This window comes from Gambusia affinis, linkage group LG22 (genome assembly GCF_019740435.1).
Source record: "Gambusia affinis linkage group LG22, SWU_Gaff_1.0, whole genome shotgun sequence".
Taxonomy (NCBI): domain Eukaryota; kingdom Metazoa; phylum Chordata; class Actinopteri; order Cyprinodontiformes; family Poeciliidae; genus Gambusia; species Gambusia affinis.
In genome coordinates, this window is record NC_057889.1 from 15372356 (window position 1) to 15399618 (window position 27263).

The 27263-nt window shown below is 40.8% G+C and overlaps 1 protein-coding gene across 8 annotated transcripts in view; it reads left to right on the forward strand.

Annotated features, from left to right (window-relative positions):
• Positions 1-27263, forward strand: part of LOC122824978 (E3 ubiquitin-protein ligase pellino homolog 2-like) — a 48845-nt gene that overhangs the window by 1075 nt on the left and 20507 nt on the right. Inside the window, exons 2-10 of one of the 8 annotated variants that reach the window (XR_006369569.1) lie at positions 3611-3740; positions 4055-4156; positions 4635-4832; positions 4905-5090; positions 5168-5373; positions 11342-11388; positions 12151-12154; positions 13729-13771; positions 13861-13890. Coding sequence is in view for 7 of the 8 variants with exons in the window: in XM_044105967.1 (XP_043961902.1) it covers positions 3611-3740; positions 4055-4156; positions 4635-4832; positions 4905-5090; positions 5168-5373; positions 6260-6644 (1207 nt within the window). In the remaining variant the exon portion in view is untranslated. Of the gene's footprint in view, positions 1-3610; positions 3741-4054; positions 4157-4634; positions 4833-4904; positions 5091-5167; positions 5374-6259; positions 11530-12150; positions 12155-13728; positions 13772-13860; positions 14027-26269; positions 26295-27263 lie in introns of those variants that run through there. The other 7 variants (XM_044105970.1, XM_044105969.1, XM_044105973.1 and 4 more) reach the window with 7 other exon arrangements.

The following is a 27263-nucleotide window of genomic DNA, read 5'->3' on the forward strand; positions in this document are numbered from 1 at the left end:
TCACTAGCGCACACATGCATGCAGTGGGCAGGATGTGCTGATGACAGCCACCGGCTTCCACAGCAGCTCCATCCCCTACAGCTGCACGCTGTGCAGAGGTCTGCAGGGACCATAAATGCCACAACACCCACACACACACACACACATATAAATATAAATACACACAGAGATGCACCATCTTAACCAAACTCTGCTAATGCAGAGCTTCCTGTGTCTGCCAAAGATAAGTGACCTAATGGCCTATCCCTTCCTTTTCTTAAGATGAACATAGAGGCTGTGGTTGCTCTCATCAGCATACCGATTAGTTGCCCCCGCCGCCTTGTTGTCTGTCTGTTTGAACAGAGCTCCCATTTACATCCTTAAGATCAGGATGAGTAACAAGTGAGAGCCTTTTTCAGTTCGAGTGTGGCTATCTGCATCCCGTAATATAAAACCAGAGGGGGACGAATCAGGCTTTTGCTGACTGATACTGATTTCTAGCTGCCGTTGAGCTTCGACCTGCAAGTTCTCAATTACTGTTCAAGAAGTTGCAGGATAATACTGTTTACTGTTTACGGTTTCTCTTACCTACAAAAGACAATTTAAGCTTTCTGAAAATGTTTCTAGTCACAAAAAACACTATGCCTCCACCAAGCCCTCTTATGAAGTAGCACTGTTCTACAACTAACAACATATAATAATAATTATATATATATATATATATATATATATATATATATATACATATATATATATATATATAATTTTTTTTAAATGTGAATACAATGAAAGTGGTATTTCTTTTCTCAAATTTTACTACTTTGAGCATTTGAAATTGCTCAATTTCAGATCCTGCTATCTTTCAGTCAGTGATTCTAATCTGATTATGCCAGGAAAAGAAACATTTCTTGAAGAATATAATAGAAGAGCCGGGTAGGGGTTGCTAGGCTGGTCATCCCACCGTGCTTTTGAGTAAAAAAAAAAAAAAAAGGTCAAAATTGATAGAAAATGTTCAAATGTCTCCAATTAATAATAATGTGTTATCGGAATAAATTAGAGTAATACATTTATTCCGATAACAATATATAAAATAAGTAAATGAACAATGCTTTGCCTGGTGGGGGCGCAACTAAAGCCTGACCGCCCGCCAACTGAATTTCCCAAAAAGGAAATTCAGTTGTAAAAATGTTCTTAAAGATTAACAGTAGCAACATACTATACAATATTACAACAGAAAATACTGTGCGGTTATTAGGTAAAGCATAATATTTTCACTAAATCGATCCTAAAATATGTTTTTGGTAGGAATTGTTAGAGACCATTGATCACACAGCAGTCCCCCCCCCTTCCTTTAAAAATCAGATGAAATATGTTTAAACAGGCTTGTCTTTCTTCTGCTTCCTGTCTGATATCGTTACTCCCAGGCCTGTTTTGTGCATGTGTGCTTTTACATGGATAAGGTCAGCCGCTGACGCTCACATGGCCTCTGCGGTTGATGTCTGCCTCACTGCTCTGTGCAGCATCGTCCTGCCAACACTCGTTCTCTTTACTAGTCTCCGTACGATGCACCACGTCCGGCAGAGTTCGCCCACACTCGTCAGCATTTCAAACATCTGCCCCTGCGCGCGCGCTCTCGTCTACAACCCCGTGGTGCCTTACGACCCAGTCCCCTCGCTCCCGGCCCGCCAGCGTTCTGCTGAGTATCAACTTTGACGGAAGCAGGCTCCCGAGTCTGTGGTGGCTTGCCCTTAACAAAAATAAACCCCGTGTTGAGGGGCAGAAGGAGTGAATATTTCATGTGGTCTTTGCACATGCGTGTTGCGTGGTCATGGTCCACAGATGTACCGTGAGGATCTGGATCTCCCTGTCTGGTGTTGTTTTGGATTTATGCTTCTGGTTCTGATTTTTCAAATTAGATTCTGGCTGCTTTTATGCCGTTTCTGTCTTATGTACTCTAATGTTCTGCCTTGGATCACATGTGTATCTTGTTACTCAGACCCCATTGAACTCTGTCCTTATGTGTCCTGTTTCACCCTGACCCAGATTAGCTTGATCTGACCGGCCCGGACACGAAGACCTCAGGTTCACTTTGAGTCATTGCTCCGTGATTTAAACAATGCTGCAATACTGGTGACTTGTTCGAAATGTCGTCGTGGTAAATTCACTTTGATTGGTCTGGTTAAAATTAGTTCAGTTTGTAAAAGAAAGAATAAGATAGATATAAGAAAGTTTTGGCTGTATTTACGCTGACATTAGGAAACGTGTTTCTGTTTAGGTGGAGTTGTTTTTGATTGGTTGCCATATGATTAAATTATACTTTCACCAGAGCTTTAACTGCTTCAGCACTCACTGCTTCCTTACAGTACAGAAATATTCTCCCCGTTTGAGCGTTTTCGTATTTTGCCCCAAAAAAGCAACAAACTTCTATATATTGTTTTGGAATTTTATGTGATAAACCAATCCAAAAACAGTGGATAAATATTCAGTAGAAAGAAAGTGACACTTGAATTTCCAAATTTATTACACATAGTTTGATATCCATTAGTATTCGACCCCCTGATTCAACATTTTTGTTTTTTTATCTTCTCCTTGTAATGCAATTTTATGCATCAGAAGGCTGAAACTGTTTTCACTTTATTCCTTAAAGTTAGATGGAAGGAAAACCATCTGTACACAGCGATTTCAAAACATTTCCACAGACTGTAAGTCTTTTAATTTTCTTTAACTAGGCCATTCGAACACACAGGGATATGCTTGGGCCTAAATCATTTCTTTAAAACTCTGGTTGTGGGGTTAGTGTTGTTTTCCACATAGACAGTGGGCCTCTTTGCTAATCTCAAGTCTCTTGTAAACTCTGCTTTTTGTTGGTCTATCCAATAAAATACAGAAAATTGCGAAGAGGATGAATCCTTTCCCAAGGCTCCATATCTGTGGCCCAATATGGGCAGTTGACGAATCTTTTGACAGTCTTCTGGTGTGCTGGGTTCCCTCTCCCCCCTCAAAGTGGTTTTGATAATGACCAAATTCTGCTGATTAGCGAAAGTAGCATAGCGCCTTCTGAGTGAACCCAAACCGTGAAAATGAGGTTGTACGCAGCTTAAAAACTGCGAGAACCGCTTTAGAGTCGTCTGTAGCAGCTCTCCAACAAAGTGTAACGTCACACGTGGCTTATATTCAAACACATGTACTTTTATTCTGAAATATAACTTCAATACCGAGAATATGATAAACATTTTTTAGGCAGTTATAGTCAGGGAAAAGTAACAGAGTTAAAGTTTCAGTTGAAACACGTCTTGGTGATTGTATTGGTTTCAGACGGCTGCTCCAGCTGAATGACTCCTGGCAACAGCTAGCTGTCTGTCTCATTTAATTAATTTCAAGGGAATAAAAAAAGTATACCTCCAAAGATCTGCATGACTACTTGAAGTTGGCAGCATCACATACAAAGATGGAGTAAAAGCAACAAAAAACAAAACTTGTTTCATTTACAAATATGTTTGACACTACGCTATAATAGACCAGTGAACTGACCAGGCTGTATGTTTGGCCTCTCTTGTGTCATCTAACGCTACAGATCGCCTGAAAGAACAGCGATTTATTGCAGCGTTCTGATTTCCTTGTCCGTCTCCAGGTACAATGGCTCTCTGCCGAGCGGAGACCGCGGGCGCAGAAAGAGCCGCTTCGCTCTTTACCGAAGGGCCAAGGCCAACGGCGTCAAACCCAGTGCTGTGCACATCCTCAACACGCCGCAGGACAGCAAGGTATGCGCGTGCGCAGGCTAAAACGGCTTGGAAGTTTCCTGCCTTTGATCGTCTGTTGACCTTTGTTTGCCTGTCAGAGGCAGGATGTGAACTTGTGAAGAACGGCGTTTTTGTGCTCCGTCCCTTACGTCTTCCAACTTGGGTTTCTTGGGAACATGCATAATAAAAGATTTACCATTGTCTGGTCAAAGTACAGTAGATTTTATTTATTTATTTATTTATTTTACCAAACTGAAACTGTTAATTTTGCTTTCAGTGGTAAAAATAAAAGTTGTAGCGTACTTATGCTGCTTGTTTCTCCTTTCATCTTGCAGGCGGTCCACAGCAGAGGGCAGCACAGCATCTCTTTCACACTGTCCCGTAACCAGACTGTGGTGGTGGAGTATTGCCATGACAACAGCACAGACATGTTCCAGGTAAAAAAAAACAAAACACAAAATAATCTGTAAGACGCAGTTGCTTTTCTTTTTTAAAACACCCTCTTCCTGATACCTACGTGATCATGTGCAGGTTTCTCCGCAAACGCTCTTATGTAATGCAACATGAAACTAGGCAGATTATTTCAGTTCAAAGTTGCGGCGATTAAGTGCTAAAAATAATTTTCAAAGAAAATCTATTTTTGTCTCAAAACTTAGGCTGTGTTTTTTTTGGTTGTTGTTGTTGTTTTGCCTTATTTCCTGTAAATGATTAACTGGATTTCCATTTCCTTTTTAATAATTAAAAACATAAACAATCATGGTTCAAATTCTCAGTAAACGTCAGAGACCTAGTCAGAAACTATAAAAGATTATTTATTAACCGATTCAGCAGTCATATCATCAATAGTAACAAACTGTAGGTTTGGTTTATTTTAACACTATAATGAATCATGAGAGAATTTTGTTTCTCATGCAGATCGGACGGTCCACAGAAAGTCCCATTGATTTTGTGGTGACCGACACCTCCGGAGGGGGGACAGAAGGAGATGACCCCTCCATCGCTCCCAGCACCATCTCCCGCTTTGCCTGCAGAGTGGTGTGCGAGCGCAACCCGCCCTACACCACACGCATTTACGCCGCCGGCTTTGACTCGTCTAAAAATATCTTTTTAGGGGTGAGTGTGATAACAGTACTGCACGGAGGCGCTTTCTGTTCGGAAATGCTGAAGCGGCGCTCTCATCACTAGGAGAAAGCCACCAAGTGGAAAAATCCTGACGGCCACATGGACGGCCTCACCACCAACGGGGTGTTGGTGATGCATCCGGAAGGTTTCCCGCAGGACCCCAAGCAGGGCCTGTGGAGGGAGATTTCTGTGTGCGGAGATGTCTACGCCCTCAGAGAAACGCGCTCTGGGCCCAGTCGGGGCAAACTGGTGAGTCACCTCAGCGATGGCTTGTTCCGTAGATCTGGTTTGGGTCGAATTGTAGGCATATCCCTGTCTGTATGCAGGCAGAAGGGGAGAGCAGCGCCCTGCGGGACGGCTCCCTGGTGGATCTTTGCGGCGCCACTCTGCTGTGGCGCACAGGGGAGGGACTAATGCGCGCTCCCACCCTGCGTCACCTGGAGGCCCTTCGTCAAGAACTGAACGCGTCCCGACCGCAGTGTCCTGTAGGCCTCAGCACGCTGGCCTTCCCAAGCTTACCACGCAGCCACAGGTGAGGCTGCCGTCACTTGATTTAGTGTTAAGAAGTTTTATCAGGAGTTCATTATTGGATTTCCTGTTTGCAAAAGGCGACAGTATGAATCGTTAACAGGGTGTCTGTTCATCCTTAAAAAGTCTTAAATATAGGTATCTGAAATCAAGGTTTTAAAATTTCTTAAAATCATAATTTTTTGTTCCATTTTACCTTAAATATGTTAATCACAGGTCTTAAATTTTGTTGTGGCCGGATTATTTAATCTCACAAATCCTATGTAGTTTGTTTATTTTCTTGCCTGACTTTTTCTGTCAGGCAAAAGTTTGAGTGACTCTGGGCAGCAGAGGCTGCTGGTAACTAGCCGCTAATACACCTTTATTAACTAGCTTACTTTTTGCATTTAACATGGGTAAGAGCAGGTTTTCACAAAATAAATATGCATATTGTACATTTACCATGATACAGGTCCTAAGGTTTGACGTGGTAAGACTATTTAATCTTGCATATGCTATGTAGTTGGGAGTTTTGTCACGCATGACTTTTCTATTTGGCAAATGTTTGAGTCGCACCCAGAAATTGAGGATAGCTTCATGCTAGTACATGAAGCTACCCTTCATGTACTTGTACCTTTGCGTTTATCCTGGGTACAAGCTAAATTTTGCAAAATGCACAAACTTAAAAAGTCTTAAATGTATGTACCTATATAAATATATATATAGTACATTTTTAGCGATACAGGTCTTAATTTTCACTCATACTAGCCTCATAGGGTCTTAAAACGTCTTAAATTTGAGTTGATGAAACCTGCAGAGACCCAGATTAACACCAATTTTTACCAGTACTGCATTGTTACTAACATACAAGGAATTGCGTGACGCTACGTCGCGTTGATTTGTTGCTGCAGCCTTGAAGAGCGTCAGCCCTGGGTCTACCTCACGTGCGGCCACGTCCACGGACGCCACGACTGGGGCCAGAGATCTGAGAGGGTGGAGGACCCCGGGGAGGGTGAGGGCTCCACCAAGCGCCGGGAATGCCCCCTATGCAGAAGCGTGGGCCCCTACGTGCCGCTGTGGCTGGGCTCTGAGCCTGCTGTGTACGTGGACGCCGGAGCGCCCTCTCACGCCTTCGTACCGTGCGGCCACGTCTGCTCGGAGAGGACAGCCAAATACTGGGCCGAGACGCCTCTGCCCCACGGGACACACGCATTCAGGCCAGTCTGCCCCTTCTGCTCCGCCGCCCTCAGTACCCCTGGCTGGATACGGCTCATCTTCCAGGGCCCCATCGACTAGCTGGACTTTCAGTAACCACCATCCCAACCACAGGAAGCTACTTGAGCCTCATTCTCGTGGCAAACGTCAATGAGTGATGAATCAGTTCAGTGTCTAGCATGGCTGTCAGGGCAGCATATGCGTTCTGAGTGTTCGATCACGCTCTCGCAACGTTGTGCTACAGAATGTCAATCCGTCCCCTTGTTTATCCTTCAGAGCGTCAAGATCAGGAGGACGTGACAGACTAATCAGTACTAACAAGTAGATAGTGATTCTTCTAATCCAACAGAAACAGAGTGAGCTAATATTTGTTGCGTGGAACGTAAAGAGAATCTTTGGTGACGCTGCTTGAGCTTTTAAAAATCCCTCACTATAAGATGACTCTGCCCCGTCGTACTCTAACAACACACTGTCAGGTTCAAACATCCTTTTTAATTCTCTTCAGAGTGTGAAATCTTAAGTAGCTTTTTTGCACATACAAAACAAATGGCCTTGACTTTCTCTTTTCCAGCATTAATTGCAGCCGTGTTCATTCAGTCCACTGGCACTTCTCCCGCTGATGTTACGTAAGTCGCCACATTCTGAAGATCCTTTTAATAGAAATGGTCTCAGCGTCACTGTGGCCGTAACTTTTACTGCCTTCAATTACTTTCGTCATCTTCCCCAGTTTTTTTGTGTTAGCGCCTGAAACAGGAAGGCTTATATGAACGTTCCAACTTATCCATTTAATTGTGCACGTTGTTCTCCTTTGTCTTCATCAATCCTTCTAGTGTTAAATCTATGCACAGATACTCATGTAAACGAATCCCCTTGGTGATCTCTTAAGCGACAGAGTAAGCATTACGTACGGCACCTTTCAAAAGTATTCACACGTTAAACTTTTTCACATTTTGTCTTTAAAAAAAAAAAAAAAAAAAGATTTTATCTGACAGACCAGCACAAAGTAAGGGATAATTGGGGAGTGGAAGAAAAATTATGAATGGTTCTGGTAAATTTATTTTATTGCAAACCAAAATCTGAAAAGTGTGGTGTGCTTTTGTATTTACTCTGATAACCCCATATCTAAAGTCCAGTCCCACCAAGCTAATTGGTAAAAAGAGTTTAGATGAGATAGTGGGTCGACTGCATGTTTGTGTACACCACAAATCTGGCCTTAGTGGAAGAATGTTGAGAAGAAACTTTAGTTTGCGTTAATGTCAGAGTGGATAGAAGATGGTTGGAGCTAAAAACAGGTCAATTGTGGCCCAAAAAATATCAGGCACTGCAGGGCAACTACTTTCAACATGCAGTCAGAGAGTAATTGGAATGGTTTAGGACAAAGTTTGGAATAAAAACTACTTTGTGTAATACCCCCAACAAAGTGCAATGAAGCTCACGATTGTAACCGGTTGTGAAAAAGTTAAAAGGATAGTAATACATTTGCGAGAAGCCGTACCATAACCTCAGTTATGAAGCAGAATGAGGATAAACAAAGGCAGGGAAATAAAACTGGGTTCACTTCACTTCACAACTCTCCAAAGCAATAATAGCACTTGCATAGATAAGCTACGTGATTTTTCTACGTCTAGCCAGGCGTTCGGTTGGCTGTTCCTAGAAGCTCAAGGGGAAGGGAAAAAAAAGGGTTTTCCAGGTTCAGAGGTCAACCAGAGGTGTGCTCCGTTCACCAGATTCTGCGTAGCGTCCTCGCCATCTTAAAGGAAGTCGACGGGTTCTGATCTGCTTCGATTCTGAACGCACCTTGGGTCGCTGAACGTCTTCTGACAGGGTCCGTGTTGGTGTGACGGAAGGGGCGGTGTGGTTCGTGACCTCGAAAAGAAAAAAAAACCTTTTGTTTCAAAGGGGGGAAAAAAACAAACTATTTTGTTAAGAAAAGGGGGAGGGCTTTATTTTGGGGGAAGCGGGAGGAATTCTTTTAGATGTTCAATGTTCAAAGCAAACAAACAAAAAAAAAAAATTTAATAACTATTTTTCTATTCGCAGTGGGTCTAGTTAATTATTCCTACATGGTGTGAGCAAGTTGTGCCCAGCTGTAACTGTGCGGTAGATTAGGAGAGCCCGTGAATGAGAAGACATTACCAACACTGTGTCCACTTCCACACTGCTACCATGAAACATTGCCCAGACAATGAATGTAGCCAAATACTCGGGCTATGTTTAGCCTTCGCTGGTGCTCATACTCAATGGTCTATATTGTGATACTATTTTTGTAACTGGATATTATGGTGTAGCTTGGTGAACTAGCTTGAAAAGGTTTTTTTTTTTTTTCAATAAATAGCCTCAAGTGTGGAAGACATGAAGAAGTCAGTTATACACGCTCACACGGGAACCGTGTCCAGCTCGCATGCGCTGGACAGTATTTACGCTACACGGACACTTACTCAGAAACGTTGCACGGTGGTTTGCGAGTTTGTTACTCACGCTGAGCGAGTATGTCACTATAAAGGTTGTCTTCCGAGTCCTTAGTTAGCCTTGTTTGTTTGTTTTTTCAAAGTTTTGTGCTGTTGTTTCCAGGGGAAAAAAAATAAAGAAAACGAGTCTTAAAAAATACCGGGATGCACGGATATGAAAATTTGGGCCAGTAACGATATCCGATATTAATATCGCTGTTGTGGCTGATAACCAATATTTACCGATATTATTTATTATTTTGTTACCCTTTTGACACCTTAAACAAATTGACCACACTTTCAGTTAAAATACCCACAATCCTGCACTGCATCACTTTGAATGTCACATGACCAACCTTCTCCCCTGCCCCTACCAAAACAAACAAGATGAAAAAAAAGATCCTCCCATTTTTATTTATCGGACAAATATATTATAGAATTACTAATATCAGCAAGTGTCGATATGTCGTGCATCCCTAAAAAATTAACGTGGTTCTTGATATAACTCCATAAATGACTCATCTTGTACTGCTATGCTAACATTTTCCAATAATTCTTCTGCAGGATGTTGATTGACTTGGCACATGTTTCATTCAGCCGTTAAAAAAAAAAAAAAACGCGTCCTAAAATACTTCAAAACGTGCCGATTTTGGAATGTGACGTTTTTGTCTTGTTTTTTTTTTGTTTTTTTACCCATTTGAAGCCTGAATGCCGGATTTATTGTGTGGTGAATAAGTTGTGTTGTGACAATAACAGTAGCTCAGGATTAGCGATCTCAGAGTCACAGCTGGCAGGGCAACCCTAGTGCAACATAGAGAAAGCAGAAAGTTTGTGATTATATTCAGCTGCTTGAGGTAAAGAAGGCTTGATGACCAGTGGTGTCCAGAAGACTTGAGACTGAGATATGTTTGCAATTTTGAACAAATATATCTCACCTGAAATAATTGGCTTACCAGCTCATGATGCATTTCAAACAAGGCTGCAATCAAGCTTTGAAATTATTTTTGGGCAGCCTGTGATCCACACCACATATGATGACACACTTAAAAGAAAGTAGGAAACAATTGATCCAAAAATTTGACTTTTTTTAAAATATATATATTTCTGGATAAAAATTTACAAAAATCATACCACTTGGATTATTTCACTAAAATATTGCACGTTTAGTTCAAAATATAAGCAGGCAAAAATTAAAAATGTCGTGGCCTATGAGTCCTTTCAACTTGAACATTTTAGCCTGTGTGGCAAAAAGTTTGGACACCCCTGATCCAAGTTGATTTTGTGCTGCAGTGCCAGCTGAAATTCATATTACCGTATATTGATAATAACTCCTTCCATATGCATACACCACACTGGTCATGATCGCCAAAGACGAGCCTTTCAACAGCACCATACTCAAGTTATCGGCACCTCTGGTAAAACCGGGTGTAAATCCTTAAATTGTGTGGTTGCTATGGAGACTTCGCTAAAGCTAAATCTCGGGCCCCTGTCTAGCCTTGTTTGTTACAATTCCTGTCATTCAAAAAGATGATTAATTATAGCTTTGACTGTAAAGGGGAGTATTTATTTTGTTTTAGCCTCCCCGCTAACCTATGAAGATCAACACACCTACCTAATCTGATCGGTGTGGTCTCTTGTTTTTCCTGTTTTGAAGAGCGGCTTACAGAAACGTGCCTCTGTGTTGCAACCCCAGAGAATCACAAATTACTGATTAAAATGTTCCTGGAAACTGATCAACTTTTAAAGTCTAAATGACAAAACTGCATCAGTTTACAGGAATCCTGTAATATATATATATTTATATATATATGTGTGTATTTTTAATTTTTTTTTTGTCAGATGAATGGTTTCAATCTTTTTGAAGCTGTCCAAAAGTAAGAACTTTGGTGGGTTTATTTTCAGGCTCTCTACGCATCTACTTCAACAAGCGTGCCAATAGGCATGAAAGGGTGCTGTTATTAAAAAAAAGGAGGAAAAACCGACTCCAACAGGCAAATATCAGCTGGCGGTTATGAATCGTGTCAGTCTCAGTGAATTGTACTTAAGATCTCTGCCTATAATTGGCATGTGGATGGATGAACTGTTGCAGCACCCTCATTTTGCTTTTTCTTTGCTCCTTTTTCTCTTCTGTAATATTTGCTTACGTTTAGTCTTCGTTGATTTATAGGTGTCCACGTGTTATTTTCTTTATTTCGTTTAGGCCTTAGCGATTGAGCAAGCTTCTCACAGTATTTTAGCACAGCATTAATTTGTTCAATACCACCAGTGATATCATAAGCTCTTCACAAATGTAGTTTTTTTTTCATGTGTATTCACTGACCCTTATTTCAGATGGCGAGACCTCAAACTCCTCAACTTCTAAGCTCTCCTTGATGTAGGTGAGTGAGTAGCTGACAAACCTCACAAATAACAATGCATTCCTTTGACTATATCTTATGTACAGCTATTTTGTATTATTTTATATCATGTTCTTCTGTAATTGTCCGGTGCACAGACAATCGCTATACACATGTCAATAAACCAGATTAAAAAGAAAACTTTTTTTTTTCTTATTATTTTGCACTTCTTAAGGTAAATGTGCTTCCAGCAGGGGGCGCCCTCTGCCAGAGCTGAGGCTTATTCAGGCACGAGCTCGTCTCCGGTGGTTGCTTTAGATTGCATCACCGCTTTAAAACACTCATCTGCTTTAATGAGCAGTTTTGGCAGTCAAATACGGTACGTCGGCATGGAAATATGATAAGAAGCTGAAAATTACAGAACGCCCGATTCTCAAAAAAGCTATTGAGGAGACAGCAAAGAATCCAAGGAGTGAAAGACTCGCTGCGAGTCGTTTCTTTCAGAAGTTTGTTCAGAAATTATGTGACTTTTTGAAGCCCGAGGAGGAGTCTTTTCTTTCAAAGAGGAGTGCGTCATGGTATCTCAGTGATGCATTTAAAATGTTTTAGAGCGATCTCAGTCTATGTGTAGGAGAAACTATCTTAATTTTGGGAAGTATTATGACATTTAACTACGTGAAGCGAGTCTGTGCTGTTGAGTGGATTGGATTTACTGCTGAGATCTGGACCAAGCATCATATTTCCCCCAAAACATTGCTTTCTTCTAGAACATAAAAAGACAGAAATCATTTTGATTTTTATAAGGAAGGGACTTCGGTCAAAACCTGAAGATCAAGAATTACAAAGCTGCTTGCCAAGGAATTTTGTAAAAATTAACGAAACTATTTTTTATATGTAGTAGCAATTAATAGAAATAATCTCATGATCAGTTTTTAGATTTTCTGCACTCTTATTTTGCTGCGAAACATTAACTATTATCTTCAAATGTAGACAATGGGTGGGTCAACAAAATCTACCTTACCAAAAATAGTGACACAGCAAAAGGCATTTAAACAAAGTCCTTTATAGTGCTATTTGTATTTTTTCTTGCCTTTTCAACTTATTTTCCGGTCTCTTATCAAATTCCACCTTCAAATGTCTTTACCTTATACTGTAAAGCTGGAGTCATATTTCAGAAAAGTCCATTTCAAAAACATTTGCCAACAAGAAAACCCAAATGCAACTCGAATGCTACAGAAATCACGTCGTAAGAGGTCAAAGGTCCTTCATCTGCAGCAGTGTTTAAGCTGACCAGTTTTGCGCACTTTGTGATGTCATTGACCTAAAGTCACACAAAGTATAATTGTGTCTTTTCTTTTTTAAGAATGTATTTTGGGAAGCCCTGTAATGGGAGATGATGCTTCATTACTCATCTGCGTTTTTATCGTCAGAAAACATTTTTTGCGGGAAAAAAATACATTAAATGCCCAGGTACTAAATAAATATGTCAAAAATGTTAATTGTATTGTATCACATCAAACAACAAATTTTCTGGTAATGTATTACTGAGTCTGAATAGTGTAGATTAAATCAATCCTGAACCTTTTCGATTCTCTAATTTTTTAACACCCAGTAGGGTGCCAATACTAACAATCATATGTTTCTGGTACAAAACCCCCCCAAACTATTGTGTGGCCTTTGGGTTTGAACAACTTCATATTTCTTTTAATAAGACAATTAATGATCACATATAAACTTCTTCAAAGATTTACATATTATTTATTGAGTGACATCAGTAATAGTATTTAAATCCTTTTTTCCAAAGCTGTTATCAGTAGTTTTCATTTTCTGTTCATATTATCCTAAAGTGCACAACCCATGTGACGTGCCATTACACACTGCTTATTTTAATTCCAGGCCCCCTTACCATCACACTAGGAAATATGTTGTAGCTTTTATGTATCGTGTTGCGCGTTTGGTGGAGGTACTATGTATAACAGCTGAAGTCTCAGTGGATGGATTCTTCGGTTTTGATCCTAGCTAATTATTCTGAATCCCTCATTGGACACTAGAAGGTTTCTGTTATGGGGACTGTTGTGTGTCTTGTGTGTGTGTGTTAATCAAAGGGCCTAAAATCTGAACCCTCAGCGGACTCTACTCTGTTACAGAGGTAGCAAGGGAGGGCGTTTCTGCAATTGTTTCATCTAACCCCCATTACCTCCATACACTGGGAAACTTTAATTAAGCCGGAGCCAGAGACGATTAATTAAGACTTTCACATCCTTTTTTTTTTTTGCTTCTACATATTTTACTGAGCCACTGGAAGAAATTAGCTGCGTAATTTCCAAATCCAATTAATGCCAATATTAATGCACCGCAATCTGCTTTCCTGTGTTCTCTTGTCTATTCTCTTTTGTGGCTCCACTGTTAGAGGATACCAGACCAAGTAAGCTGAGTCGGATGTATTAAACAAGGGTTAGGTTGTAATAAGTTTGATTATTTTAAGGAGTTTATTATGCTGTGTTATCCTGTTAGGGTGATGATGATGATGTTGATGATGCTGTGGCTCCGGAGTGGTAATCCAGAGGGTCTCGTAGCTCGACAAATGGAGCTTCCCCCTGTGGATTCTGTCATCCCACATCATCATTTTAGTTGGACAGGCCCAGCATGGATGTAGGCGGATGAGATTATTACAGACAAGGTAATCTGTTTAACACCTGTCACACACGGCTCATCCGCTGTCATGGAGATACCTGTTCACTGAGACAGTTGTGGGAACCTAAACCTGACCCATCATCTGTCTGTTTGCTTTATTGCTTTAACATCTTAGACATCATATATGGAAAAATACATAAGGACTTTAGGATTCCAACAACGTACAATTGCACTTCCATTTGCAGGTACAATTGGAGGTACAATCTCCAATTAGCAATTTCTCTCAGCATTTTTTCCAAGTTTTACTTAGTTAAAAGACGACAAACACACAATACATGTATGTGCAGTGGGGGAAAAAAGTATTTGATAGACCACCAATTTATTAAGTTTCAGCAGTAATTTTTATTCTAGGCACACCTTAACTATGAGACAGAAACTAAAAAAGTCATCCTAAAAACTTACATTATATGATTCTTAAATCATACAATGTTGGACCAGAGAGTTGGGTAGGACTCTTTGGTCCAGTACTCAGTTGATTCAAATATTACATAAAGAACAGGGATTTCTTCGTTTCAATAGGTAACTTCTCATTGAAGCAGACCCCTCTTATTCAATAACCATATGCTCCCACTAACTCAGGTTATAACAAGAAATAAGATTAGTTACCATAATTACGCTGATGATGCACAGCTCTACATTACTATGTCACCAGGTGACTCAGAACCCATCCAAACAGTGAACAGATAAATGTGTGGATGTGCCAAAACGTCCTCCAGCTGAACAAAAACAAAACTGAAGTTATTATCTTTGGACCTAAAGAGGAACGATCTAGAGTCAGTGCACAGCTTCAGTTATTACAACTAAAACCTAGAGATCAGGCCCGAAACCTGGGAGTAGTGATGGACTCTGACGTGAACTTTCAGAGCCACATTAAGACAGTTACAAAGTCGGCCTTCTATAACCTGAAGAACATTTCCAGGATTAAAGGACTAATGTCTCAGAGAGATCTAGAGAAACTCATCCATGCCTTTATCTTCAGTTGCATTGATTATCGCAACAGCGTCTTCACTGGCCTGTCTACAAAAATCAGTCCTCCAGCTGCAGCTGATCCAGAATGTTGCTGCTGACGTTCTGACTAAAACCAGGAAGATACAGCACTTAACACCAGTTCTACAGTCCCTACACTGGCTCCCAGTGGCTCAGAGAACAGACTTTAAAATACTGCTGTTAGTTTGTAAATCACTGAACGGCTCAGCCCCACAATACATTAAATGTCTGTTGTTGTATCAACCTTCCAGACCTCATAGGTCTTCTGGTTCTGGTTCTGCTCTGCATCCCCAAAACCAGTGAGAGTGAGACTTGACTTTGGAGAATGGGCTTTAGAAAGCTTGCACAAGTGGCCAGTTTGATTAGTGATCTATGAATGGCCTGAGGCAGCTTAGACAGGGGCCATGTCTTTGCAGGTTCATTACAGAATTGTTTTACAAACGAGATAAGTGGTTCTCATCTGGCCACCTCCATAAAAACTTTCTGCAGGCGCCCCCTCAAAGGAGCCTAAGTGAATTCAGGCCAAAGTGAGCCTCTGTTCTCACATCTTCCCCCCTCTTCCCCGACGCCTCTCTCACTGCGTGACCGATAACTGCCTCGAGGTGCTGTTGCTGTAATTCTCTGTAAATGACAGCTAATGAAGATGGTACATCCTCTCATTACTTTGTCTCTTTGAGGGCTGTCAGATGATGCAAGCGCATGTTCCGGCCTCGCTTCCCCTTGTTTGGGGAAAACTCCTGTTTCATCCCGCAGGCACCTTCAGCGGTCAGGGAACGATAGCGCTTCTCTCCCCTCTTCTGCCGTATCAAGCACACACTCAATTAACACAGCGTGAAAGGTGAGAGCCGTTTTGAAAACATTTCTCATTACACCTTATCGCTGGGCCACAGAGGGGGGCAACACGAAGCAAATTAGAGGGGTGGGATGAGAGATGGAGAGCGAAGAAAGGAGGGAGAGTGCCGGAGACATCAAAGTGTTCTTGCGCTATTTAAATTGAGTGATCTTGTGTGAAAAGATCCACACTACACTAAGATTAACCCCATCCACTCTCCCACTTGCGCACACAGCTAATAACGCACCCACGTACCCTTGGATTTATGTGTCAAGGGTTAATAGCTGTGAGCAGGAGGACACTGGGGGGTTTGTGTGGGGTGAAAAATGCACGTGTGTGCTGATGTGGAACGCGTTCATGTTTGAGGGCAGAAATGTTTGCGTGTGTGAGAGAGAGAGAGCAGAGTTGGAGATCAAACAGAGAGAGCGTGAGAGGCTCAGTTTCATCATGGAGTGACAGAGTGACACCAATCCCACGAGCAGCGCCGCTGGAACAGACCTGCCAGCGCTCTTCCAGGGAACACACACAAACACTCACAGAGGCCGGGAGCTGATCTGTCGCCTGTTTTCTGCCAGTTTCATCATGTCCTTTACCGAGATGCAAATTTGACTCATTTTCATTACATTGCAGAAGTGTTAAGCTTGTGGGATATTTGCATATGTGGGCTTTTTTTGTTGTTTGTTTGGTTGTCCTTCCACCGGGACGTGTTACCTGTTGTTGTGCGGCTCGTAACGAAAGAGTGTGAGTGCTCTCTTTGTCGCGACCCAAGTTGTCTTCCCCTGTAGGTGTGTGCCCGCTCAATCCCACCCGGTGGATTAGTGACGTCAGTGGAGCTCGCCCTCTCACTCCGATAAGGGCATGCGCCGTTGCCTCCCGCTCCCTACTTCCCGTGCTCAATTTCAGATAGAGCTAATGGAATCTGTCCCGCGCGATTGTAATGCGAACGAGACTCATTTTTCACGGAGCTTGGAACTGTCAGCTTGGCAGGGTGATGTCGGGTGGAAGGCGGCAGTATGGAGGGTTGGGGGTGGTTGGTGTACCAACAAGGAAAGGGTTGATGGGATGGGGCTGTAGGAGGTTGAACAGGATGTTGTGTTGTGGTGAGTCTCTTCTCGCTAAAGTAAAGGGGCGCCTCCAGAAAGTTTTCAAAGGGTGGTGAGATGCATTTGACTGATGATCCAGGAGTGGCACCTCAAACCACAACCGATTTTAGAACCATTGGACGATATGACGGATTAACTTGGTTTCATTCTCTTCTGTGTTGGACACTGTGAAATGGATGCAGAATGTTGCTGGCTCTATGTTTAAAGTTAATGGGGACTCCAGGGAATCACAGTGAGAGTCACAATCCACATACGGAGAAAAAGATGGAACAGTTGAAAACTTTCTCAGGAGTGGCCAGACCAACACAAGTAACTCCAAGAACGTGCCAAAAACTCACCAGGAGGTCAACAAGAGCCCTGGACAATACCCAGGGGTTGGCAGGCCTGTTATTTATTAAAGGAAAAACAGCTTTTTAAGTAGAATATACAGCAAAAATTAAGCCTTGAACAAATTAGTAACAAGCATTTTTATAAGGGACAAAAAGTTAACCAAAAACAGCATTTGATCTCTGCCACAAAGCCAATTTAGTTACTTTCTCCTGCTATGAATTAGTTATGATCACTAAAGCATTTCTCTGCATGTTTTGACAATTTTATCATTCCATTTAATGAGCATTTTAAAACGTTTGCTACAAGAAAAGAGGTTTTTTCATGTTGCATTGATAATTATTATTATTCTAGCAGATTTGACTGTAATCAGAAGTATACATTTTTACAACATTTAGTTTTATTGTCAGCTACAGTGTCTATCTATGTACTAGAAACATACAGAGGGTCGTTGTTTAGTGATTTCAGACTATCTAAATTATCTGTCTTGATAATTCATTAGAGTTTATCATTAGTGGTGAGCCCAAGGCTGTGTATTTTTCATAGCCGCCTGTAGGTGGCAATGTTTTCACAATGAACACTTCACAAATAAGACCGACCGCTGACCATTTCTCATTCCTGGACATTTTTTTGTGTGCATGTAACTTTGTTTTACTGTCCTTCTTTAATATTTGATCCCCTTAATTTCCTCTCTCAGTCGTCCAATTGCTGTTGGTTTTTATTAGGTTTATTTACAAATCACACCAGCCAGTTTCCTTGTCAAAGTTACACAGTTCCCCATTATTTACGATATTTGGAGCAATTTCCTTCTATAATTTAGAAAATATAATGCGTTTTGGTGAAACACCAATTAAATGAACGTACAGAGTGGATAAATTCAAGTCGGACCAATGCCTTTTGACACCCTCTCAGTCTCTGTGATGCCCAATTCAGCAAAGGGAAAGGAAGGAAATACCAATTTGGCGGCATTACAGGGATTACGGCGGCTGGCCTCTTTAATCTGGGACAGACTGTGGCATTTGTCGGCACTTAAAGCTGTCATCAGTCGTCCTCTCCCATCCAGTAAAAGCAGCAAACGCTGCTGGTGCTGATTAGACTCTGTGAAATAAATAAATGACCAAACAGCAAAGGCTCACAGTCAAGCTTTAAACCACTGGAGAGACACTCTCCTTTTAATTATACAACGCTTTCCAAAAGCTTTCACACCACTTGTAATGTTTTCGCATTTTTCTAGGTTAATACCAAAAACAACCAATGTACTTTATTGGTATGTTGGTTTATGCTGTAGACCAGTGCAATGAGGACAATAATTGTTGGGTGAATGAAAGCCAACATGGTTTTCAACATTTCTTATGAATAAAAACACACTTTTTGGAATCATCTTTTACTACAAATGCCATTCTTCTGAAGACAATCTGTTCAAATGAATTTGATTTCAGATAGTCACTGAAATATTTTTGAGTTGATTGGATAAACAGACTTTTGCAAGATACTCTGGATCACATTCCTGGTCCACTCTTTACCATTAAACAAAAGGAACGTGCTTATGTGTTGTAATAAGCACGTCCAGGAAGTTATGATGTCGCGATCGCAACTATTAATGCAAATTCACTCATTAAATTTTGACCTGACTTGCAATTTTCACCAGTCAGAACAAACTTGTTGCAAATCTAACCAATCACCCAAATGTTTTCTGGCCAATCACTGCACCCGACAGAATTTCAACCAATCACCTTAAAACCCTACTAACTAGCCAACCTGCAGGATGAAAGCATGTGTGTGCTAGCTGTAACATTTTCCTATTTTTTTTATTTTTATGCTCATGTTAACTTTTAACGACCAACATTGAATACTTACTTTGCATCTTTGACAGCTCCTCAGGACATGATTGCATTTGTATTAAGGGTGCTATTTCAAGAAGGTGCTTCAAAATATTAGAATAGATTAGAATAGAATAGAATAGAAGTACTTTATCCATCCCAGCAGGGAAATTACTTTGCAGTTGCAGCATAAAGACAAGACACAGTAACAACTAGTTGTATATAAAATAAAATAAATATAAAATGCTACAAATTGTAATTATAAAGTAAAGTGCTGTAAAATATAAAATGCAATTTAAGAGCAGTCCTTATAGAGATTAAAACATGCAGATATGTATATGTAATAAATTTACAGCAAGTGTGCCACAGTGCAGTTGTGCAAAATTATTATTTGCTTTATTAAATTTTGACTAGGTTGTGTGCAGGAATTTCATCTTTTTTGTAAGACTACTGTGTTATGGCAAAAAAGAGGGTGAAGCTTAAAAAAACTTGCAACTTTGGTCGCAACTTTTTTTAAAAAGTTCTGTAAAAATCAGTAATTTTATAGGCTGCAGCAATCACAAACAAACCCTCAAACATTGCAACATCCCAGAAAGACTGTCTAATACACTTTAAAGAGGCAGAAGATGAATGAAAATATGCACCTGCACAATGCTGCACACATGCAGGTAAACCCATTCTGAACCACTGCTGGAGTTTCCCAGGATATATTAAAATAACTTGCTGGATTAAAATTCTTTAAACTGAACATTAAAGAAACTCATAGTTGAGCTTTTCTAGAAATAAAAGACAAGTCATAATATTCCACAGTGCGAAGGGAAGAATCAGCGGCTGAAGGTGGGAGACTGTGATATCGAGGTGGAAATGCGTAAGGTATCAAGGAAGACAGACTGATAAAAAAACGAAACCATTAGTGGAGATAGAGAGAAAGGCCCCCACAAATTGGCAAAGGGAAGTCAGGGTCTCTCTGCTTTGCATTTCATTTACATGGCTGGCCGTATCGACCAATCGGATTGGGAGCAGAGCCCGAGGCTTAGGAAAGCGAATAAAGACTCCAAATGCCTTCACTGCTCTCATCCCTCTCGTTCATAATACCCTGTCTGCCCTTCTTTTCTGTCGCTCCCTCTCTTTCCTCCCCTCGCTGTCATAATACCCTTTCTCTCCCCATTCTCCTCTCCCTGGCGTGCTACTATAAGTAGACCCTGTCCGATGTGATAGCGGGATGAGGAGAGGTGAAGAGGAAGAGGGGAGAGGGGAGGGAGAGCCGCTTTTTCAGCCGCACATCGCAGGTGAAAAGCAAAACAGAGTGGGGTGGCTATTGAATGTTTTGAAGTAGAAACTGTGGGAGCAGGTCCACTGTGATGTTTTTCTTGTTTGGCAATATATATATTTATATTTCTCCCTTGATCAGGATGTGCTCTTTTTCTGTCACAGTGCAGGAGCAAATACTGGACAATACAGTGACCTCAGCTCCCCTCACTATCCTCCGCAGGGTCTCTTTGTCTACTGTAACAGCTGTAGCAGTAGCGCAGCAGAAACACAACAGGGTTTCTGCTCAAACCTCCTGTCAAAAATTTCAGACCATTTTGAGATATCTCCATTCTTTATTCGACGTTTTAATACGGTGTGTCAGCATATTTGCAGCTTTACGTGACTGTTTAATTAGCCTTGATATTGTAACATCTGCTGGCAGAAAGTCTTCCAAAACTTTGCGTTACCTTGTTTTCTATAGATGGTACTTGGTTTTGGCCGGAAACAAAACTCAGCCAACAATATTTTTTTTGCAGACTCCATTTGTTGAGATACGCAGATTAAACCAATTCAAAGCTCCAATTTTGTGTTTGTCTGCAAATTTCACACACAAAAATCGCCTATTTATGATCAGCAAGGATGTTTTTTCTTTTCTTTTCTGACATGCAGTATTTCTTCATTGGAATGTTTTACCACGCACAAACACGTACACACTAATTACTAAATGACGCTACACTCTTGAACTCATTTAGATCTAAATAATAGTATGTGGGGTAGAGTTACTACAAAACCTAAGAATGATCCCGGGCATTTTTTACAAGACACACGTATTTACTAAACACATGCACACACTTCCATGCAGACATTTGGGGCTCAATTTGAGGCTTATTACAAGTTTAGCAATTTACCCCCATCCATGCGTGACAAACGAGTCAAATGAACAAATGGAGGAAAGACTTGAAGAACAGGTCAGTAACCAAATTCATGCTTTTCACGGTCAATACAAAGCTAGCTAGCAAGCCAGCTTTGTAAATGCATAATTTAAGCATGAAGCCCCACCCACATATTGCTTAGACAACACTGTAAGGCTCCCGCCCTCCCTCATTGTCCCGACACACACCCCACCAGCTTCATTTACCGTTAACCATCCATAACAATGCCTTATTTGTCGGTGAGGAGCATCCACAATGGAAGCCCCCGCCTCCAGGCGTGTCAGCACCTCCCCCGACACCACAGTGAGTCAGTATGCCGCCAATGCAAACTGAATGAGGTCATAACGCGACGGGGTCATTAGCAACGCAAACCCACTGACCCCATGGGGGGGGAAAAGAAAGCAGAGAAGTGAGGGAAGGTCGCAGAAAATCTTCCAATCACAATAAAACTCGCGTGTCACAGTTTGAAGGACTCATCAGATAAGTGATCGATAGATCCCGGCGTCCGTCGAGATCCATCGCAGTTTTTCTCAGTCGCTTTGGTGCATTTCTTTGAGTAGAATTGAAATTATAAAAAAAAAAAACCTGCTGGTTCAATCTTCAAATCCTTGTGTCACCCGTGCACATCAAGAAGGCATTTCTGTGAAGGCGCTGGCAATCTTTCTGCATATTTAGTCATGCAATTATGTACAGTTCTCTCCTTTTTCGTACATTTTGAACTGTAGGACGTTGATCAAAATTTAGGATATGAGTCTTGGTTTGTTGTGTAAGTCTCAACAGGCGAAATGCTTGAAGAAGTTATAGTAAGTAAAGCGTACCCTTATGCATTTCCATTAGTCTTTTGTTCTAAATCTGTCCTGAATTGGTAAGTTGCTCCCTGGTGAATCCTGACTTTCTCCAATTTAGGTGAATGTGTGAAGCAGCAGATCAAACATTTAACCCTAAAAAGTTACGTTTTTATGGTTTTGGGTTTTTCCATTTAATTTCAAGTCGCACCAGATGATGTTTCTCACACAACACACATTTCAAAGTAATTCAACAGAACATGTAAAAAGCAAACAAAATACATTTTCTGACAGGAAATTTGGTTTGGAAATCTGTAAGGTAGAGATTGCTCTTTATCTTAGCTGGATCAGAAATGAGTCTCTTATAAAAGAAAGTCGATATATCAGCCCCAAAATCTATAAAAATATGTTGCAGCATAAAAACTACAAAATAATATAGAATTACATTAAATCACACATTTTATGAGTTTTTTAAAATTATTTCCCTTCATAATTCATTTAAAAAAAAAACTGCCACGAGAAACAAACTGATGCAATTGTTAAGTGTTGATGTCCAAATCGTTTTTTTTTTTGTTTTTTTCAGGTATGAAGTGAAAGTAGGCTGGGAGAAAACGACAACACACCGATAAGAAGCGGGGGTGTGAATTGGCAAATAGACAAACTGGCCCGTTGCCAGGTGACAAACCGCTTGTTTAGGTTGTCTGTTCATTATGATCGTGTTTTGTTTTGTTCACGACTGCCTGCCGGTTTCTCCTTCTTAGCGTCAGTGAGTTTTCATGGTTGAAAAAGTGGGACAGATCTGTTGTGGGTCACAACAGGAATGATAAAACAGCTTCCTAACATCTCAAAAAAAAAACAACCTTCCTCTGCTGTGTCCAAAAGTAAATCAAAGCCCAAATGAACTGAGAATATTTTCACATTCACTCAGAAGGGATGCTTTTTAGCTCAGGTTATGGATTTTTGTATTAAACTTTGAAAACCCGGGCCGGAGCTACAAGCGATCAGCGGAGAGGCTGTCTGGTGCGAGAGTGTCCTTCGTTGGCCGGCAGCATATTTGTATTTGTGTATCTTCAATGTGACGCGTGTAATCCGCATGCTCTCTAATCCCGGAGCAGGTGGCCAGGCGTTTGCCGGCTGCAGGGGGGAGTGTGGAGAGGGCACACTTCTCCTGGTCTCCTGAACACACACAAATCTTTACACACACACGTACGACTGATCCACACGCTCCCACTGACCTACCACTGCAACATTCAAAGAGTTGCAACGGGAGAGAAACCTGCGAGGAAGCACTTCCGTTCTAGCTTTCTCTGGACGCCCACTGTCTCGCTGCGGGTCCACAACAGACACGCTCCCCTGTGGGAGCTCACTCACCGCTCTGAACAGGTGGGCTAAGACCGGGTGGAGCAGGGAGTGAGGCATCTGTCGACAAACTGTGCTGCCATCTCCTCTGCTGCACCTTCCCATGCGCAGAAAAGAGGAACGCAAATAAAACCAGCGACTTATCAACCCCAAGAAGGCTTTTTCCTCTAGTTGTGCCGTTCCTTCAGGAAACGTCAAGACCCTCAAATCAAGGGCGCATTTCAGCAGCCAGTGCTTCACATCATACAACCATCATACAGTCGCCAGTCATGAAACAGCGGCAATAAACTTGCTTTACCAAATGACGTCATCAAAATCAAGAAGCAAATACATGTCAAGTATGTTGGTCAATCAGAAGCGACCTTAAACAGTTTGTTTTTAACCTCGATTTGAAGGAATTCAGCCTTTCGTCCGTTTTGCAGTTTTCTGGACGTCTGCTCTGGATTTGTGGTGCATAGAAGCTGAATGCTGCTTCTCCATGTCTGGTTCTGGTTCTGGGGATGCAGAGCAGAACCAGAACCAGAAGAGGGTTGATTTGGTCCTATAAGCCGTTCGGTGATTTCTAAACTAACGACAAGTATTTTAAAGTCTTTTCTCTGAGATACAGGGAGCCACTGTAGGGACTTTAGAACTGGTGTGAAGTTCTCTGACTGTCTGGTTTTAGTCAGAACGTGAGCAGCAGCGTTCTGGATCAACTGCAGCTGATTTTACCATATTGATTAAACTATCATCTATTTAACCAGCTGAAAATAATCTTACTGAAACCCAGAAAAATATACAGACATAAACCTTAAACTTGAAATATTGATATGGCTGAATATGACAAAGCTTTATTGTATTCCTATTTTAGTTACATGCAGATTACAGGTAAAGACCAAGTTATTAAACAGTCATTTGTTCTAGAGGGTTGAAGGGGAATTTATTATTTTCTTTTCTCTTTCATTGTGTTACACTGTAAACAGGTTATACCAATTATTTGTCTAAAATATTTAACCTGTATTTTATCCTAATAATTATCAACCAACTAAAGTCAGAACACCAAATTATTTAATAATAATGACATTTTTTAAAAATGTAGTGGTATTGACATTGTATTTACTTGGTATCGGATTGCACCCTCCTTCATACCCACAGCATCATGCTGCCACTGCTGCACTTCACTTTGGAGACAGTTTGTTCAAGGCTACATCTAGTAGCTTTCTCTGTTGTTATTATTTTCAGTTTTACCAAACAGATCCACGTTAATATCTGATCGTTCTTCCATATATTTGCGATATCCCATAGGCCATGTGTGTGTTTTCCTGTGGCTCTGCGGAGGTCTGGTGTCGAGTTTTATTTCAAAAACAATTTACAAACGCCCACTTTAAGGACCGATTTATGTCCAGCTATACAATCCAATCAGGAGCTAAATTAGTTCAGTGTTATTTATTACTGTCCTTCATGAACAACTCCCCGTTCAGGTAAACACAAATACGATTGAAACAATTTGCAGTTACGTCAAAAATTTACATTTTGACAATATAATTCAAATCTGACTCATAACCTGTTATCATGAGTAGAAGGGCAGTTTAAAGTCTGAGCTCAGCTCTGGCTAAGAATGAAAAATTGCTCAGGCCCCACTCCCACTAGGTTCCGCTTGTATCTCTTCCGAGTGTGAAGTTGGGATTTCTGAGCTCCGAAATGCACATCGAAGGCACCATTTCTACCCCGCGACATTTAGATTCACCCGTGCTCCGTCACCAGCAGCTCCTGGAGCTCTGCGGAGGTCTGGTGTCGAGCTGTTCGGCTGAGTCAGAGCTTCACAGAGAGTTGGATCCACCTGGTCCAGTCTGTTACTCAGACCCGAGCCTGGACTGTCCTGATTAAATGATCCAAACTTTGTGACGCAAAACGTTGTCCTCCTAAAATCCTGGCAGTTGAAATAAGGAGTGCAGTTTACATGATAGCGTGTGCTCTAACGTGGTAATATGGGGCCTAATCTTAACTGATTAAATTAAGCAAGTTGATTTTTATCATGAAAACTAATTCAAACTGAAATAAGAAAAACAACAACATTACTTTGCATACAAGGGCCACTAAACTGATATAATCATTGAACATGTTGTGAAACGTGTTACTGTGATATCTTACAGGCACATCTGTGTGACTATAAATAAGATCAAATATTGTAAGGACATATTACTTGTTTTATTACCAGTTGCTGTTATTTTCTTGCTTGGATGATACAGGGTAAAGCCTTAGTTTGTGTTTTACGCAGCTTTTGTTCCCGTTGTCTCCCATATATTCACTTCCTTGACAGAGCTCCTCTCAATCATCTCTTTGCGTCAAATGTTTTTAGTTTAAACCTATGTAAATGTGACCATTAAACGCCCGTAATCTCTTATTAAAACATTTCTTTCTTTTTTTTTTTGTTTTTTTTTTTTTTTTTTGCTTTATAAGGAGATTTACAGGGTTGTTTTTTTTCTAATGGTCTGTTTGCATGAAATTGCTTTGCTGGCTGAATGTCCACTTTTGGCATAATCCAGGACGCTGTGGGTCTCAAGCTAAATTGATGCTATGGGGAGAAAAAAAACCCCCAACATATTAGAACGGCTTTAAATTTATGTACAGCACTAATACTTTAATGGCAAGTCATTCTTTTACATATGCTGTATTTTATGTCAAATCTGTAATCAGCTTTCTGCTTCATGTGATATGTAGACACCAACATCTAAAAACTGTAATTATTGCCTCACATATGGGCAGATTGGCTTGGATATTTTTAAAACCATCAGAAGAAGCCTGATTATTTACATTGCTGTGTAAAGTTAGAAACCTTCCTCTGTTGTTGCAGACACAAAAATATCCTGAACAGAAGGTGAAAACAACAAGGTGTTGTTTTTTCTGCAACAATTCCTAACGTAAAGCGGACTAAAGCCAAGGAGATCTCCTGTGCTGTGTCTGGAATCATGAGGAACGCATCTTATTTTATTTATTTTTTTTTTAAATCACGAACAAAATAAAAAAGTTTGAGAAAATTTTGTTCCAACCTTTGAACTTTTCTACATTTTGTCACATCCGAACCGCAAACATTGCTGGATTGTATTGGAACTGTGCATAAACTTACAAGAAGTGTTGTGTAACTGTAGAGAGGAAGAATAGGGACATAGTTTTTAATTTTTTCTCTTTTTTTAACGACAAAAAAAAATATATATATATAAGGCCCACCCTCACTTTTAGTCACACCCTCTTTATTGTGGCATCTAAAAAGAAAAATCAAGAGCAACAGATCTCCAGAAAGCATCTGACTTGTAAGTGGATTCCATGATGTGTAACTGAACAGTATAAATTGATCTGTTCGTTGAAGTGCCTCAGATGTTTGCTGGAGCACAAACAGCATCCTGAAGAAAGGGGTACTGGGAGAACGTTCTGGAGAAGTAATGAAACAAAATGTCTCAAGCTTTAAACATCTCATAAAGAGCTGCTCAAATGTAAAATGAAAAGAGTGTGGCACAAATGCAAACTTGAAAAGTGCATGGTCACCCACACAAACTAACAAATCAGGTAAGACTTCAAACTGGGATTTATCTCTACTTGTTGATTGTTTTTTTGGAGCCAAACATTGGCTCTACTCTCCGTCTTCTTAAGCCTCTGCACGGCATCATCTTTTAAATGTTTGCACGACGGAATTTTTGACGTAATCGCACCAAACAGCCGTAAACCGTCATCCGAAGGTGTGCGTTCTCCACTTCACCGTGGTCAGTGAGGATGAGGAGGAGCTCGCCGCCTGTCTGATGAGAGCACAGAAACACTATTGTTTCACTTATTTAAATGAGATTCCGCGACTG